The sequence below is a fragment of the Lissotriton helveticus genome, chromosome 6, assembly GCF_964261635.1.
Source record: "Lissotriton helveticus chromosome 6, aLisHel1.1, whole genome shotgun sequence".
NCBI lineage: Eukaryota > Metazoa > Chordata > Amphibia > Caudata > Salamandridae > Lissotriton > Lissotriton helveticus.
Window position 1 is genome coordinate 91,244,367 of NC_136067.1, and position 16,393 is coordinate 91,260,759.

The following is a 16,393-nucleotide window of genomic DNA, read 5'->3' on the forward strand; positions in this document are numbered from 1 at the left end:
GGCGCTAAGCTGTTTTTTTACTAGATTGGATACTGGGGTACCCTTGTCAGTCCCTAGTATATGGTACCCTTGTACCCAGGGCATAGGTACCGCAGAGGCCTCCCATGGGCTGAAGCATGTATTATGTCACCCATGAAGGGCCATGCAAAATGGAACTACATGCCTGCCATTGCAGCCTGTGCATGCACCACTTACTTAAGATATAGGTTTACTATATCTAAGGGTCACTGCACTTAAAACCTATGAAGTCACCCCTATAGCAGGCCTTAACAATCCTGAAGGCAGGGTGCATAGTTCTTGGTAAGAGGGTGTGTCCTTGCACGAGCAGGACACCCCTGCAGCCTACGGAGTATATTCTCCTGGGTTGTCAGTGATACAGCCATATACTAAGTATAGAGGGGCATTATGCGATCACGTACTGACCAACTCTAAAGCGGCTGACTCAAACCCTATTGTGTTTGGTATCGAACATGTTGGAATCAAACCCCCACACCGCTAACCGGTGTGGTAGGTATGATTCCACCCCTCAGAAGCGAGCTCCATGGGGCCCCTGGTGTTCCTGGTACCAGCCTTCTAACTTCGGACAGTTAAAAATAGTTGCTGCCGACCAGAGACACATTTCTGCCCTCCTGCTGCTGAGCCAAGCTCAAGCAGGGGAAGGCAGAACAATAGGCATCCTGTCACGGGGAGGTGTGACCACCTCCCAGACAGGATTTACAGTATTAGGACTGGATGGATGCGCTTGCAAGTGACAAAGTCTGCATGAGGGGCACACTTGGTGTCCCTGTGCATAGTCCAGTTTAAACCATTCCTGGGAGCTGCTGGCTTCGGCTCTGGCGCGAAACTGGACAAAGGACATGGGAATAACCTCCCCTCTGTCCAGACCCTCCCCTGGGAAGGTCCCTTGAATCTTGCCAACCCTCTCCTGTGGGTTCTTAAGGGCTTACCTGGCTGTAGGACCCTAGATTCGTTGTGGACAAGATTCTGAAGAGAAACCACTGAACTTCGACCGTCTGGGCACTCTGGACTTCGCGGGACTTCATTTGGGCCTGACTTCGTCTCCCTCTCAGTCGGCTTCATCGTCTGCGCCTGTGCACCGTACAGGATCCGTGTAGGCCCTGTGGAGCATCCAAGACACCTGAAGATACTACCCCTTGGAGTGAAGGAGTCACTCCCCTGCAGTCGCAGGCACCGCAAAACTGCTGACCGATCTGCTGATTCTGAGCTATTGCGGACTTCAAAGGCTTCAGCAACACAAGAGGTGGGTTTCTACCTCCCTTGAGGTCCGAGCTGCCTTCTCACCAAGTTTGAGTTCAGAATCCCTCGTGGGGGCTGCAATAACCGAACCTCTGTGCACCGCGTACATTTGTAATTCTGCAACAAGTGCATTGGGCTCTGTGTAGTCCCAACCTCTAGCAGCTTCGCCAAGATCTTAACCCACCTCGCAACGAGTGCTCTGTGGCCTGTTGTTTTGTAGAGTTGCTCGAGGTCCTCTCGCTACTCCTGTGCCTCAGGCCTGTGAGTCCAGTTTAGGGTCAACTTTGCTTTCCGTGAGCTCCCCTGCTTGCCTGGGGCCTACTCTGACTCGCCTGTTTTTGGTGAGTCCCCTTGACCTTGCTGTTCCGAACCGTACACACCTATGACCTTCTGCGAGGGTTGCCATTGCCAAGGCTTTTTGGTGCTCCCGCCGGACAGCAACCCCCCAGCACTCGCCATCCTTCGTGGGACAGCTCGCATCCGGCTCCTGGTCGTCCTCGACGTCTCATGGTCCCCGCAGCTGCAGAGTCAAGGACTCCATCAACCAACCTGAAGCGCCCGACAGTGGGCATTCGTCTACCGAGCCCCTAGTCACTCCCAAGTGACCCAGACTCTGTCCCCTCTGCTTTCAGGCACTCCTCAACAAGAATCCACGTTTGGATTCCAACTGACACGTTTCACCCTTCCAGCAGCAGCTCTTCTTCGAAGTCCTCCACTGGGTTCGACACCAGTTTCTGACACCACTTCATCCCTATGCACCCGTCTTTCCTGGGATAGGTAACTTGGCTACTTTAGTATCCACTTGTGGGGTGGCTTGCCAACCTTCTGTATTCCACTGGGTTTCTTTGAAGTACACTGGGAAGGGTCCTTAAGACTCTAAAACTTCAACCGCGACTTTCCCTTAGACTTGTACGGAGCACGCGGTCGTGTTCCCAACATTGCACACGCACTTTGTGGGGTCCCAACCTACTCACATTGGGTGGTTCCTTGGGGTCCCAGCAATTCTACGTCCTCTCGACACTGTCTTGAATCGAGTTGTGGTTCTTATACTACTTATTTGATATATGGTTTGGTCCCCTCCCTCCCCGGGGCCCACTGTGTATTAGTGCTATTTACTGTCATTTCTGTGCTTAAGTATTGTGTGCTTTGTGATTATCTTCTTGGAAAAGATACAGTGTCGTACTAGATAGTGTTATGTTAATAAATACAATTTTTATAACTACTGTGTGATTCTCCTTTCATTTAATCAATACTATAAGGTTGCATTCTGGTAAAACAAGCTGCTTAACCCTCCTTCAAGACTAAGTCTGAAGGCTGCTCTCCACAGATACCACTTGGATAGCTTTCTAAAGGTTGATCTGAGACCTCTAAAATCATCATAAGGGTTTTCTGGACTGGTGCAGGGTGCCCACTTTAATTAGTGGATAGCATATACCAGGCCGGTACACAGTCAAAATATCGAGTTTTAAATTTCGACCTACCAAAATATCGTGTTTGAAATTTCGAAGGTACAGAATATCGATGTCAAGAATATCGTAGGACAGAATATCGACTCTAAGGTAAGTAATATCGAAGTTAGTAATATCGATAGCATATATATCGATGTAACTAATTTCGATGTCACTAATATCGAAGTTAGTAATATCGATAGCATATATATCGATGTAACTAATTTCGATGTCACTAATATCGATATTTGTATTATTTTTATGTTTTTTATTATGTATGTGTTATATGTTTCTGTTAAATATTAAAATTAATTTATATTATATGTGTATTATTTTTATATATTAATACATTTATTTTTAAGTCAATTATATGTTTTAGTACCGGAGCGGGTTGTGGGTTTATAGGGGAATAGGGTGGGAAGTAATTTAATTGTAAATAATTAATGATTATGTTAATGTATAATACATTTTTTATTTAATTATTATTTGGCAAATAATTATTTTAATTGATAAATTAATTATTTAATTGGTAATTAATGTTAATTTTTATTAAATGTTTTGTTTTAGTACTGGAGCGGGTAGTGGGTTTATAGGGGAATAGGGTGGGAAGTAATTTAATTGTAATTAATAATTTTTTTTATTTATAATTTATTTTGTAATTACTTATTAATTGGCAATTAATTATTTTAATTGATAAATTAATTATTTAATTGGTAATTAATGTTAATTTAAATTAAATGCTAATGTTTTAGTACTGGAGCGTGTTGTGGGTTTATAGGGGTATTGGGTGGGAAGTAATTTAATTGTAAATATTTAATTAATTATACATTTTTTGTTATGGATAATTTGTGTATTAATTAAATATTAATGCCAATTAATTATTTTAATACATCATTAATTTATTTAATTGGCAATTAATATTTGTAATTTGTAAATGTTTTTTATTCAGTACAAACATTAATTAATGAATTGGTAAACATTTTCTTTAATTTTTTTTATTTTGTATATTGTTTCTTTATTGTTTTTTAATTGTGATTTAAATTTAAAAATATCTATTATTTTTATGATAAATAGTTTATTTTTTATATTTATTATTTGGTGAGTAATATTTAATAATTATTATTTATTGGTGTTTGTTGTTAATTTATTGTCAATTAATTATTCAAATGTTATTGGTTTTATTAATTAATAATAGTTTTTTATTGATGTTGATGTATTAAAAAAATTAATTATAAATTATTTCAAATATAAACATTATTTATAAGTATTTTAAAATAAAATTCTACGCTATTAAACGCTTTCCCTACTGTTGCACCCTTTGGAGTTTGAATAGTAAATTTCCCCCCTACGCTATCCAACGCTTTCCTTACTGTTGCACCCTCTGGAGTTGGAATAGTAATTTTTACCCGTACGCTATCCAACGCTTTCCCTACTGTTGCACTCACTGGAGTGGGAATAGTAATTTTTCCCCCTACGCTATCCAACGTTTTCCCTACTGTTGCACCCTCTGGAGTTGGAATAGTAAGTTTGCCACCTATGCTATCCAAAGCTTTCCCTACTGTTGCACTCACTGGAGTGGGAATAGTAATTTTTACCCACCCGCTATCCAACGCTTTCCCTACTGTTGCACTCTCTGGAGTGGGAATAGTAATTTTTACCTCTACGCTATCCAACTCTTTCCCTACTGTTGCACTCTTTGGAGTTGGAATAGTAATTTTACTGCTACGATATCCAATGATTTCACTACTGTTGCACCCTCTGGAGTTGGAATAGTAATTTTTACCCGTATAATATCCAATGATTTCCCTACTGTTGCACTCACTGGAGTGGGAATAGTAATTTTTACACACCCGCTATCCAACGCTTTCCCTACTGTTGCACTCTCTGGTATGGAAATAGTAATTTTTCCCCCTACGCTATCCAACTCTTTCCCTACTGTTGCACCCTTTGGAGTTGGAATAGTTATTTTTACCCTTACGCTATCCAAACCTTTCCCTAATGTTGCACTCATTGGAGTGGGAATAGTAATTTTTCTCCCTATGCTATCCAACGCTTTCCCTACTGTTGCACTCTCTGGAGTGGGAATAGTAATTTTTCCCCCTACGCTATCCAACGTTTTCCCTACTGTTGCACCCTCTGGAGTTGGAATAGTAATTTTTCCACCTACGCTATCCAACGCTTTCCCTACTGTTGCACCTTTTGGAGTTGGAATAGTAATTTTTCTTTCTACGCTATCCAACGCTTTTCTTACTGTTGCACCCTCTGGAGTTGGAATAGTAATTTTTACCCATATGCTATCCAACGCTTTCCCTACTGTTGCACTCACTGGAGTGGGAATAGTAATTTTTACCCACTCGCTATCCAACGCTTTCCGTACTGTTGCACTCTCTGGAGAGGGACTAGTAATTTTTCCCCCTACACTATCCAACGCTTTCCCTACTGTTGAATCCTTTGGAGTTGGAATAGTAATTTTTACTCTTACGCTATCCAACGCTTTCCCTAATGTTGCACCCTCTGGAGTTTGAATATTAATTTTTACCCTTACGCTATCCAATATTATTTATATATATTTATGTATTTAATATGTTACATAATGTTGTATTTAATTAATTTTTAAAATATTGAACGTATTTTTAATTGTTTTTATTTATTAAATATAATTGTTTATTATTATTTATGTTATTATTTTATGGGTGTTGATGTATTTGTAATTTATAGTATTTGTTATTATTTTTTAATTAATTAAAAAAAAATATTATTAATTAAGTATATATTGTATATTGTATGTTTATTTTTAATTAAATGTTTAATATTAAATATGTATTATTTATTCATTTTAAACATTATAACATATTTTAAATAAGTTAATTATATAAGTATTATTTACTTAATTTAAATGTTTTATCTTACAAAAAAAACCGATATTTTTAATTCCGATATTTTTAACATCGATATTTTAGTTTCGATATTTTTGTACTTACCATGTTGTAGATAGGGTGTCGATATATTTGCCTTCGATATTCCAGCGTCGATATTTTGTCTGTCGATATTCTGACCCTCGATATTCTGTCATAGATTCACCAGGCCAGCCTCTCACACACACTCTAGTTGGCAGGGGTCACATCAGCAGCAACAGTCCTATGGCAACAGAGGGGGTAGGGCAGCACAGGTATCTGGTGCAGAAGGCTCATACTGCGATTAAAATGGACAGGTTGGAGTGCTGGCTAAGTTTTTACAAAATCGGCCAGAGGAGGCGAGGTTTGTGCAGGTTGGTTTCAAATGGGGTTTTTGATTGGGGTATGACGGTCCTGGGGTTCAGAGGTGGCAGACAATTTAGTGTCGGTGAAAGACCACAAACTGGCAGTGAAGGACAAGCTTGAAAAGGGGTCTCCGAAGGCAGGATGGCAGGCCCCTTTGACCACAGGCCAATGGAGGCTTTGATCGTGCCACTAATTGGAGTGGTACCTAAGAACGAACAGGGTCTGTTCAGATTAATACAGCATCTGTCTTGGCCAGAAGTGGGTGTGAGTGAATGATTTCATTTTGGAGGATATGGCCTTGGTGTCATATACTTCGGTAGACGTAGCCATGTAACTGGTGGTGACAGCAGGCCCGGGAGCATTGATGGCGAAAGTGTGATGTGAAGTCAGCTTTTCAGCTTCTTACGGAACAGTTATTGGGCATTCAATTTGAAGGGTAGTTGTACATGGACAAAGCACTGCGGATGGGTTGCTCAATATTGTGTGCCCTGTTTGAATGTTTCAGTTAATTTTCTACAGTGGCTGTTCACATGGCATACTGGACATCAGCTGGTGACACATTATCTGTATTATTTCTTGGTTCGTGGGGAAACCCAGCTCAGGAGACTGCCAGCAGCTGCTGGTAAGATTTCAAGTGCTCATTAGTGTCCTCGGGGTTCCTTTGGCAATAGAGAAAACTGTGGGCACAGGCTACAGTGTTAACCTTTCTGGGCACTGAAATAGATTCCAAAAGGATGGAGTCGAGATTGCCTCAGTATAAAAAGAAGACAATGCAGGCATTGTTGGTTTGCAAGCTGGTTGAGGGACTAGGTGAAATTAAAGGGTGATTCGGGTGTTGCTAGGGCACCTACATTTTGCTTGCCGGATGGTCAGAGCAGGTAGAACATTTTGCAGGAGGTTGGGTCTAGCACTCTCCGGTTTCTCGCTGCCTCATCATCATGTGCGACTACAAGCAAAGGTCAAAGAAGATCTCCGGATGTGGTATTTTTTCCCATAGTCCTTCAGGGGATTACTTTAGGACGACAGGAAAGTTCTGGGTTTCGGTTTGTATTGACACCACATATCTGTCGCAGCCGCTTCGGAGGACAATCCTTCTACCACCTCGCTGCCAAAGCCTGGAACACCATTCCCCTCCACCTTCGCACCTCACCCTCGCTGAACCTCTTCAGGAAGAGACCCAAGACCTGGCTTTTCCACTGATCCTTGCAGCACAGCCCCTGGATACCCCCACAGGGTGATTAGACACGCTATACAAATACTACTTGATTAATTGGCAAGACAGGTAATATGAAAGATTGGCTGGCACAGTGGAAAGCTGGGGGCAGGAGCAATATGTTTTTAGAACTGTTCCATCGCGCGGTGGCGGTCAAATTGTGGGGAGCGGAACTAGAACATTGGATGACTCTATTCCGGGTTGACAACTTGTCAGTGGTGCAAGTCGTGAATAGACAGTCTGCCAGGGATGCACAGGTGTTGAAGTTGATGCGGGTTTTAGTGTTGGGCTACTTGCGGCATGATATCTCTTTCAAAGTGCGGTATCTGCTGGGGTGGAGAATGACATTGCGGATGCTTTGACTTGTTCACAGTGAGGGAGATTCCATGGTATGGCAAGTGACGCGGACAGATACAAGATGCCCATGCCGGAGGAACTGTGGTCGATAGGAAACACAGGATGATGCAACTGGTGGTAGGATCCCTTGCAGAGACGACACAGAGCTCTTACGGTTAGGCATGGGGCACAGCACAGGGTGGAGAGTTTGTTTCCGGCTGAGGATGTGATTCAATTTATCATGGACCTAACCAAGAGTAGCTTGTAGTGCGCGTTACCATTGCAGGAAAACTTGTAGGGATCACTTTTATGGGGAAATTGTTGTATGCCCTGTCTGGAGGTGGACTGGGTTAAAGGATGTTCGAGGGTTGGGTACAAGAGCAGGGGCGCTTGGGGAAGCCGTTAATGTGGCAATTGTTTTGCAAGGTTCTGCGGCTGCTGCTGGCAGTGTGCGGGGGTTCGATGGAGACATACCTGTTTTCTCCACTCATGTTCTGGATGTTTTTTGGTGCGGTCTGCGTGTTTGAATTGCTGGGTGGCAGAGGCCGGGATAGGGTACTGTGGGAGGACATCACAAGAAGGGAGGGCAGGTTGGAGATATGGCTTCATAACTCTAAAACTGATCAGAGAGAGCAGGGGTGGAACGTGGTGTTGCACTTTCTAATGTCGCCAGGTCAAATTGCTTGCGGCATTGGGGGTTCCAAAAGCTGATTATGGCACTCATTCCTTCCGCGTTAGCGCTGCGACTGAAGCGGCGGATGTGGCCATTCGGGTGGTGGCCCCTCTTTCATCAAGTGGGCTGAGAAACAAGCTACACAGAGGGGTTTTGACGTGAATTTGGGTTTTAGTGAGCATTTGTTTCCCATTACTTGGCAGGGAAAAGGGGTTATGTGTTGGTGTGAATTGTTGCAGTGTTTGAATGACATGTTAGAGCGGTAGATGCCCAGATGTGTTGGTTCTTCATTTGGGGGAGAGCGATCTTGTGAGTGGTCTGTGGTCTCTGCTGCACCCTTTTCATGCAAACAGGGAGTGTTGTTTCTATAAAATGTTGACAAAACTACTTATTTCGGGCTAGTCTGCACCTCTTCTTCCAGTAAAACAGTCTGGGGAGATAGTTATGGTCCTGCCAACGTTTGTTGTGAACAAGTTGCCATCATCTAATGAGAAGGTTATAACCACAAGGTCCTTTTTCGAGCGAATAATGGCAGCAGATGAGAACAGCTTAAACAACTTTCTGTTTCAGCGGTTCTGATTAGACTGGCTGCCATCAGCCAATCAGAACAGGTCTCAGTGGTTAATCCCTTCTGACTGACCATTTTGGTACAAATAATGCATGGGTGATACCCATTCACAGACAAGATCCCTGTAGGTATGTTGCTGCAGTATCTAGATTTACACCATAAAATAACTCCAACACAACATAATATGTACAAATTGATTAATTGGATTTTGTTTTCTAGAAATCTATGAGTTTGCAGTAGGTAAAAATACTTGTGTTGCACAACTGTGTAATTCAACGTTTTTCAGACTATCGTACCTCAGCATCTCCAGTCCAACCAAACGGGTATTGATATTGTCGATATGGATCTGCCCTTTATGCAACTCCATCATACGGAAAAGGGCCATGAAGATTGTTGACTTGCCTGATCCAGTCCTTCCCACAATGCCCACCTTCTCTCTTGGGGAAATAGTGAAGTCCACTCCATCCAGAGCATTAGGAAGTCCTGTACGATATGATAAAAATGCATTCTGGAATTTCACCTGCCCCAGAGTTGGCCAACTGGAAGCATCCTGTCACGATCAAAAGACAGCATGTAATTTGGTCAGAGTCATCATTATACACATTCAAATTAATTTCCAGTTTCTTTATTGAACATCAGTTATTCTAAAAAGTGTGTTTTACAAAGTTTTTGATGGTATTTCAGTAATCCAGCCCTTGAAAAATTTTCAAGAACCCAGACCTCTATGCGGCCAAATTAGATGGACCTTCGCCGTCCCGCTATGTTTTAGCAGAACTGGTGAATATGAATTTTCTAGCACCCAGGAACAGGAATTTCCAATGCTATTAAGAATACTGAGGTGAGGATTATGCATTTGCGTCCTTGTTTCATTTTAACAGCAGCCATATTAAAGCTTTAATAAAAATGTTTAAACTGAAAGTCAAAGAACTACACTGTCCATGGTGCTTTGAGAACAAAAACGACATTTCCCATTGTCAATCCAATCTTCCAGAGACAGACCAAGACAACAATATACACATACCTGTGTAACAAGCTTCAGCCTCTTCTTGCGGCTTGGTGGCCATGTTAAGAACTCTCAATTTTGTTACAAGATTATACATACTGAATAATTTTTTTTTGCATTGTTTTTCTTTTAGGTAGTGTACTAACAAGGACTCAAGGTAACTTCAGTGCAGTACCGTAAAAACAGTTCCTCCCTCACCATACCCCCATGGACATTCCAGAACAGCTGCACGCAGCAGGGCCACTTGCATAGATACAAAAGGAAGGAAGGTCAAGGGACAGGAAAGAAGACGGAGAACACACAAGAGTGTATATTCACAGAGCAAAAACTTAAGATCAGATGGAAGGAACATTTACATGCGATAAAAAATTGGGACATGAAATATCCCATGAGCATATGTTTTTGTGGCAATCGTAAGTTGCCAGAAATAGGAGGAATTGTTATATGGAGATTGAACATGTCACACTAGACGGAAAAAGTGTAGATTTGGAGAAAAGGATACGCATAAGGTAAACCTTTTGGATTAATATATTGCACACTGTGGAAAAGTAAATTTTGCCATGTTGTATGTGCCTACGTGTTCCCCATCTTATGTTATATGCGTATGATCGATATGCATGTATTCCCTTCTGATCGATTAAAGACGCAATTACAGTTGTGTCCATCTCTAGTATGCCAGTTTCCAGTCTTCGTGAAAGCAACGAATATTAGGCCCATGTAAACCTACGTTGCCACATTTTACAGTGTGCACGTTAATTCATTGAATTATCCCCGTTTCTAGGCCTCAAAAGGGCCCGGACTCAGATTCAGCTCCTGTCTCCTGAACACTCTCCGAGGAGCGATACAGCCCCCACCTATATCCCTGACCCTTCGCTTACTTCTTGCCACGCAGTGCCCGGCTCGGCCTGGCTCTGCCTCCCAGTCTGCCAAGAATATGTTATGTTTCTAGTTATCAGTCCATCCCTCCTTCTCTGCATTCCTAAGCTACTGAATCGCATCAATAGTTTCCGTCATAGTCTAGCCTTTATGTCTCCATGTAAGAGAAATACTGTATTAATATTCATATAATATTCCTCGCACACGCACTACATATAGAATAATGTATGCACCAGTCTTAATGTCTAGTAGCCTTTGCCCTGATAACTTTTGGATTCTATCAACATGTACTCTAAACAACAGATACTAGATATGCCTGGGTACATGTCGCTCTGACACTCCAGACTTTAGTCTCCTCTTCTAGCGCAGAAGTCATAGCCCCCCAGTTCTCCCTGGTAACACGTCATTGCCCATTTGCGCGCACCACTAGGTTAGAGGTCCCAGCTGCTCAGGTAGCCCCCTCCATGTTTCCGCCCCTTTTATGACATATTCTGTTACGTTTACATCACATGTCTATGTATACGCCCTGTACACGCCTTCTTGTTGCATCAGTTTTGCCCTTATCTTTCACGACTGCTACAAACCCCGCCTACTGCTACGCCTACCGTATTGAATGTAATGCAATTATTTTCATATATATATTGTGCACGGATATTAAAGTTTGCTAGCCAATTCCCAGATCCTGCCCGACAGCTGTCGGGCCCTGCCATCCTATTCCCGTGCAGGCTGTCCTGTTCCTGTCCTTTATGCCTGATTAAAGCCTGTCAACTCCAACTACCTCGAATTTTGACTCTTATTTATTGAGCTATCTGTTTATATGAGTATCCTGAAAAATAGAACCGGTAATTAATTATTTATTTACCACATAATGGCGCCCGAACAGGGACTTGCCCTTTCCCCACGCGCCGGAGAAGCCACGCAGGCCCCCTGATCCTCTGCAGCCGTGACGGAACCATACCGTGCACGTGCAGATATTTCTGCTTCAAGTATCCCTCAGGCCCACGGAGGAGACGGAGGTTGCGGTCCAGCGTCCAGACGAGGCGGTGGAGGAACGCGGCGAGTCCCGACCAGAGCCCAAGCCGAGAGTCCAAGGTCCGAGGTATCCGGAGGCCCACCTGTAACTGAAGTCCGAAGTTCGTCCGTCCGTCGTCGTAGCAGTCCAGTCCAGTCCGAGGCCTTCCGTTCTTGCTGCCCGGTGAGTACCGTTGCTGGGGTAGTATCTAGACAGGGTCAATTAATTTTGTCTCTGGTCCGTGGGTTTGGGTACGCAAATCCAACACGAAGTGTTCACTTAGGTGGACGCGGGTCCTGACGTGTCTCTTTATGGGACCGGTAAGTTTCGTGCTGTTTAGCAGTGCATCCAGTCATTCTAGTAAAGTTTCTGTTCTAGTAAGTTCTGTTCTCGAGAAATTCATGTGTTCTGTTTTCAGTATTTCAGGTAATATTCTGTCCAAACTGTTATTTTAAATGTTATTTCATGTGTCTTCAATGTCGTGGTATGAGTGATTTGTTTTCTTAAAGTCATTATTGTGTTTATCGTGTATTGTATTGTGTCCAGACTCCAGTCTAAGTTATGCCTCTGTTCACGAAGTTACGTCAGTTAAAAACCAGAAAAGGTCTGCTCGAAGAAGCAGTTCCTGTCCCGCCTAGGGACAGTCCAGGTCATTTTATGTATCATAAGCATGGCATAAGTGCCATATTATATCTAGACTTATGGGTGGAGTACACCAAAGAATTAGAAGAAAAGTATAGATGGCCCGTATCAGGTACGTGGGATGCCGAGTGCATCATGCGAGTAGAAGAAGCATTATGGAAAAAGAAAGCCAGACAGTCCCAGAAAGATGCCATCGAGTTATGGAGCAAAGAATCTCATAAAAGAACCGAAAAAGAAATCAGAAAGTCAGAATTAAGTAGAGAATCCTCAGAAAGAGCCCAAGAAAGGGAATTAATCGAAATAGGTGAACGAGTTAAAGCCGAACAGTCAGACAGACAGGGAAATGCCCTTATTAAGGGTATGTATCCTCTTCTTGCCGAGGGCTTGCCAAAAGCAACCCCGGAAGCACCATGTAATTTTCCGCCGCCATTAGTTCCGATTAAGCTACGTCACAAACCGACCGCAGCTGATATTTTTCTCTCGTCCTATTTGGACGACACAGTCCCAGAATATGCAAATCCTGTTCCGCCAGCTCCTGTAAATAATGTAATTTCTGTTCCTCCAGCCACCGGGGCACCTGTTACAGCACCTGTTACGGTACCCCCGGTCCAGCCCATAGTACAAGTTCCCGCTACATCGGTCACTCTGCCAGCACGAAGAGTATCAGTTGACGATTCTAGTTTAGGAGCTGTGGGGGGAGGTCCTCCTGGTACCCCGCCGCCACACAAACGTGTAACGTTAGTCGAGTTACATGAACGTGCGTTACAGCGTACGCCCAAACATCAGTCCGTTGCAGATATCAAACGAGCTCTTACAGAATGCCGTTATGATCCAGTCCCAGGCGATGATGGTATGGTCATATATTCATTGCGTGTAAGACGGGTGACCGAATATTTGGACACCCTACCGAATATGAAAGAATATCTAGACAGAATATATCGTTTCATCCGTACAGGAGTAGATCCAGGAAGTATTGGCGAAGCCATGGCTCAAAGAAAAGTCGAGATCCAGCTCATGCTTTTAAAATTTCTAATTAATTGTTTAATAAGAGAACAAGATTATCCGGATAAAGATCCGGAAGAAATGAAAGTCCTGACCAGGTGGAGTGACCATATAGCCGAGGGAAGACACAAGACACAGAACTGTATAGATAGTATGTATAAGAAGATCCGTAGGGAAATAATAAAGTTACACGAGAAACGAAAAGCAGCACAAGTAAGCGAGAAAGAAGACAACTCTTCTACGGAAGAGGTAGAAGACGAGAATACCGCCAGAATAGCGTATGTAGGTAAATCTAGACTTCCCGACCGACATTCACGTCCAGAACACAAGAAAGTTTTTCCTCTTCCAGCACCAGAACAAGGTTCTCTAGAGCAAGTATTTCAAGCTACCGATCACATTCTGAAATCACGTATCGGTTATAGTGAACTTAGTACCATGCATGAACAAGAACTAGCCCGATCAGCAGTCCGATGGGCTACTGATTCTACCACTTTTCCAGACGAAATAGTGGCACAAATGTTTCTGAAACTGCCCCCAGCCGAGCAGCGACTGGTGGGTATGTATATGATCCAGCATCTCATTACGCTGTATGAGGGACAACATTCTGATCCAGGTCCGTTACATGATGTTCTGAACGAGTTACTCCAGTATAGATGGAAAGGTTTAGGTACCGATTTAATTAGTATCATTCTAGAACAGCGCCACAAATATCGAACGTTTCTGAATCCGCATTTTGTTCATGTCTCACCCCCAGAAAGTAAATCATTTTACATAGATAGACAGCATCCGTTACGAGAAGTACACGCAGTTAGGACAGAGGGTGGTGAAATGCAACGAGTATTTGTTTACACCCCTATCACAAAGATGGAACTCTTAGAGATGAAGAAATTAATTCCTTGTCACGACAAAGATCCAGCAGGGTTCCATCGAGAATTAAAAGACATGCTCAGAATGGGAGAATACACGTATCCAGATATTATTAAAATGCTAAAGGTCCTGCTGCCCGCAGGGGTATATGAAAAACTCAAGGAAAAAGAATGGGAAGTGGGAGAGAAAAAGATTGATTGGACAGCTCTAGAGGCTGAAGATAAAATACGAGTACCAGGTACCGGTCTTGGGGACAAATGTAAAGAATTGCCCGAGTTATTGATACAAGTTTTGCCAAGGTTACTAGCCACGAAAAAGGAAGATTGGGATGCAATCTCAGCATGCAAACAGAAACAGGATGAAGACACTAGTGATTTTTATTCTAGATTTGAAAAATGTTTTATTATTAACAGTGGTTTGAAGACAAGTAGCGAGTCGTACCCTCATCTTTTTGTTACCAAACTAGTCGAGAATTCAAGTCCACAAGTTAAAAATTGAGTTTTGAAAGTCGAAAGTACCTGGCAAGCTAATACCCCGTCACAAATGCTCCAGATGCTCCAGTATCACCAGAACAGAATCAGGGAAGAGCAAGAACATGAAAGGAGACGTATGAAAGATACGAAAATGAAAGTATTAGTTGCACAATCTGTTCCACAAGACAGTCAGAAGAGGGGTCCGAATCAAGCCAGTCATCCTGCAGCTCCCGTTAAAGGGACTTGCAATTATTGTAAACAGCCAGGTCATTTTATAAACGAGTGTGCAGTTCTGAAACACAACATAGCCACTGGTAAAACTAAAGAAAGACCACGTCCGCCTAGACAAGAACAAGTTTCACAGACTTCACAGTCACCACAGAATGCACAACAGACAGTTCCAGCATCGCAGCCTATCGCTGCAACACAGCACGTTACGCAGCAAATGTACCAGTATGCTCAGTCAGAGTATCCAGAGTATCAACAGTATTCATGAAACAGCCTAGCCTAGAGAGGGAGGTAGGCTTGCCTCTCATCGAGATACCTGTAGATCAAGAGGGTCCCTATGTACACAGTCAAGTATTAGGGAAAGACAGAAAGTTTCTGATTGATACAGGGGCAAGTAGGACTACTATCAGTCATGACGAGGTTCCAGGGGCTCCACTCTCAGGCTCTAAAAATGTTTCCCTTGGATTTTCAGGAAAGCCTATTGTTAACGAGATTTCAAAACCAGTTTCCCTAGAAGTTGGTCCATTGTCCCGAACTACTGATTTGTTACTTACGAAGTCGTGTCCAGAAAATTTGTTAGGCATTAAAACATTGAAAGAATTAGGTGCAGTTATTTGCTGTTCCCCAGAAGGAGTCCGATTGTTTTTGCGTGACTTCAAAGGTCACTATGTATTACGCGATTTTGATCCAAGGTTACTAAATGTTCCGCAGCATCTATGGGCGCAAGGTCCAACTGATGTAGGTTTTATGCACATCACACCCCATCGTGTGACTCTCAAGCAAGGTATAGTTTTGCCACGAATCAGACAGTACAGATTGCCACCTGAGGCTGTAGCAGCCTTATCCAAAATTATTAACGAGCTCATTGCTCAAGGAGTGGTTGTAGAAACTGACTCCAATGTATGTAATTCTCCTATCATTCCAGTCATGAAACGTACTGATCCAAATGCACCTCCAGTATATCGATTAGTGATTGACCTTCGAGAGCTTAACAAATGTATCATACCCCAGTACCCAGTAGTCCCAGATATTTCTTCCCTATTAACAGCCATTGATTCTGAAGCTACATTTTTCACTGTCATCGACCTCAAGAATGCATTTTTCAGTGTCCCCATTCATCCAGACAGCCAGTACCTTTTTGGTTTTTGTTTAAATGGAAGGAGCTATAAATTCACACGAGCTCCTCAAGGTTTCACAGAAAGTCCTAGTATTTACAGTCAAGCACTTAAGAGACAACTAGACAATATTCGCATGCCAACTGACACTGCCCTGCTCCAGTATGTCGATGATCTACTGATCACAGCCCGTTCTGAACGTGACTGCGAGCGTGCGTCACTTACAGTTCTGTATTTCCTAGCCGAGCAGGGGCACAAGGTGTCCCCTTCGAAGCTCCAGTTCTGTGTCCAGCAAGTGATCTACTTAGGCCACTTACTGTCCAAGTGGGGTAGGCAGTTGACACCAGACCGTATCCAGTTGATAGCGAATCTTCCACAGCCCAAGACACAGAAGGAGGTACGAGCTTTTATTGGCCTCAC

The 16,393-nt window shown here is 43.0% G+C and overlaps 1 protein-coding gene across 4 annotated transcripts in view; it reads right to left on the reverse strand.

Annotated features, from left to right (window-relative positions):
* The window catches only part of LOC144762270 (ATP-binding cassette sub-family C member 10-like), a 1,124,497-nt gene that overhangs the window by 62,491 nt on the left and 1,045,613 nt on the right, over positions 1-16,393 (reverse strand). For all 4 annotated transcript variants that reach the window (XM_078647414.1, XM_078647412.1, XM_078647413.1 and 1 more), the window contains one exon: positions 9,052-9,305. In XM_078647414.1, the coding sequence (XP_078503540.1) occupies positions 9,052-9,305 (254 nt within the window). The remainder of the gene's footprint in view (positions 1-9,051; positions 9,306-16,393) is intronic.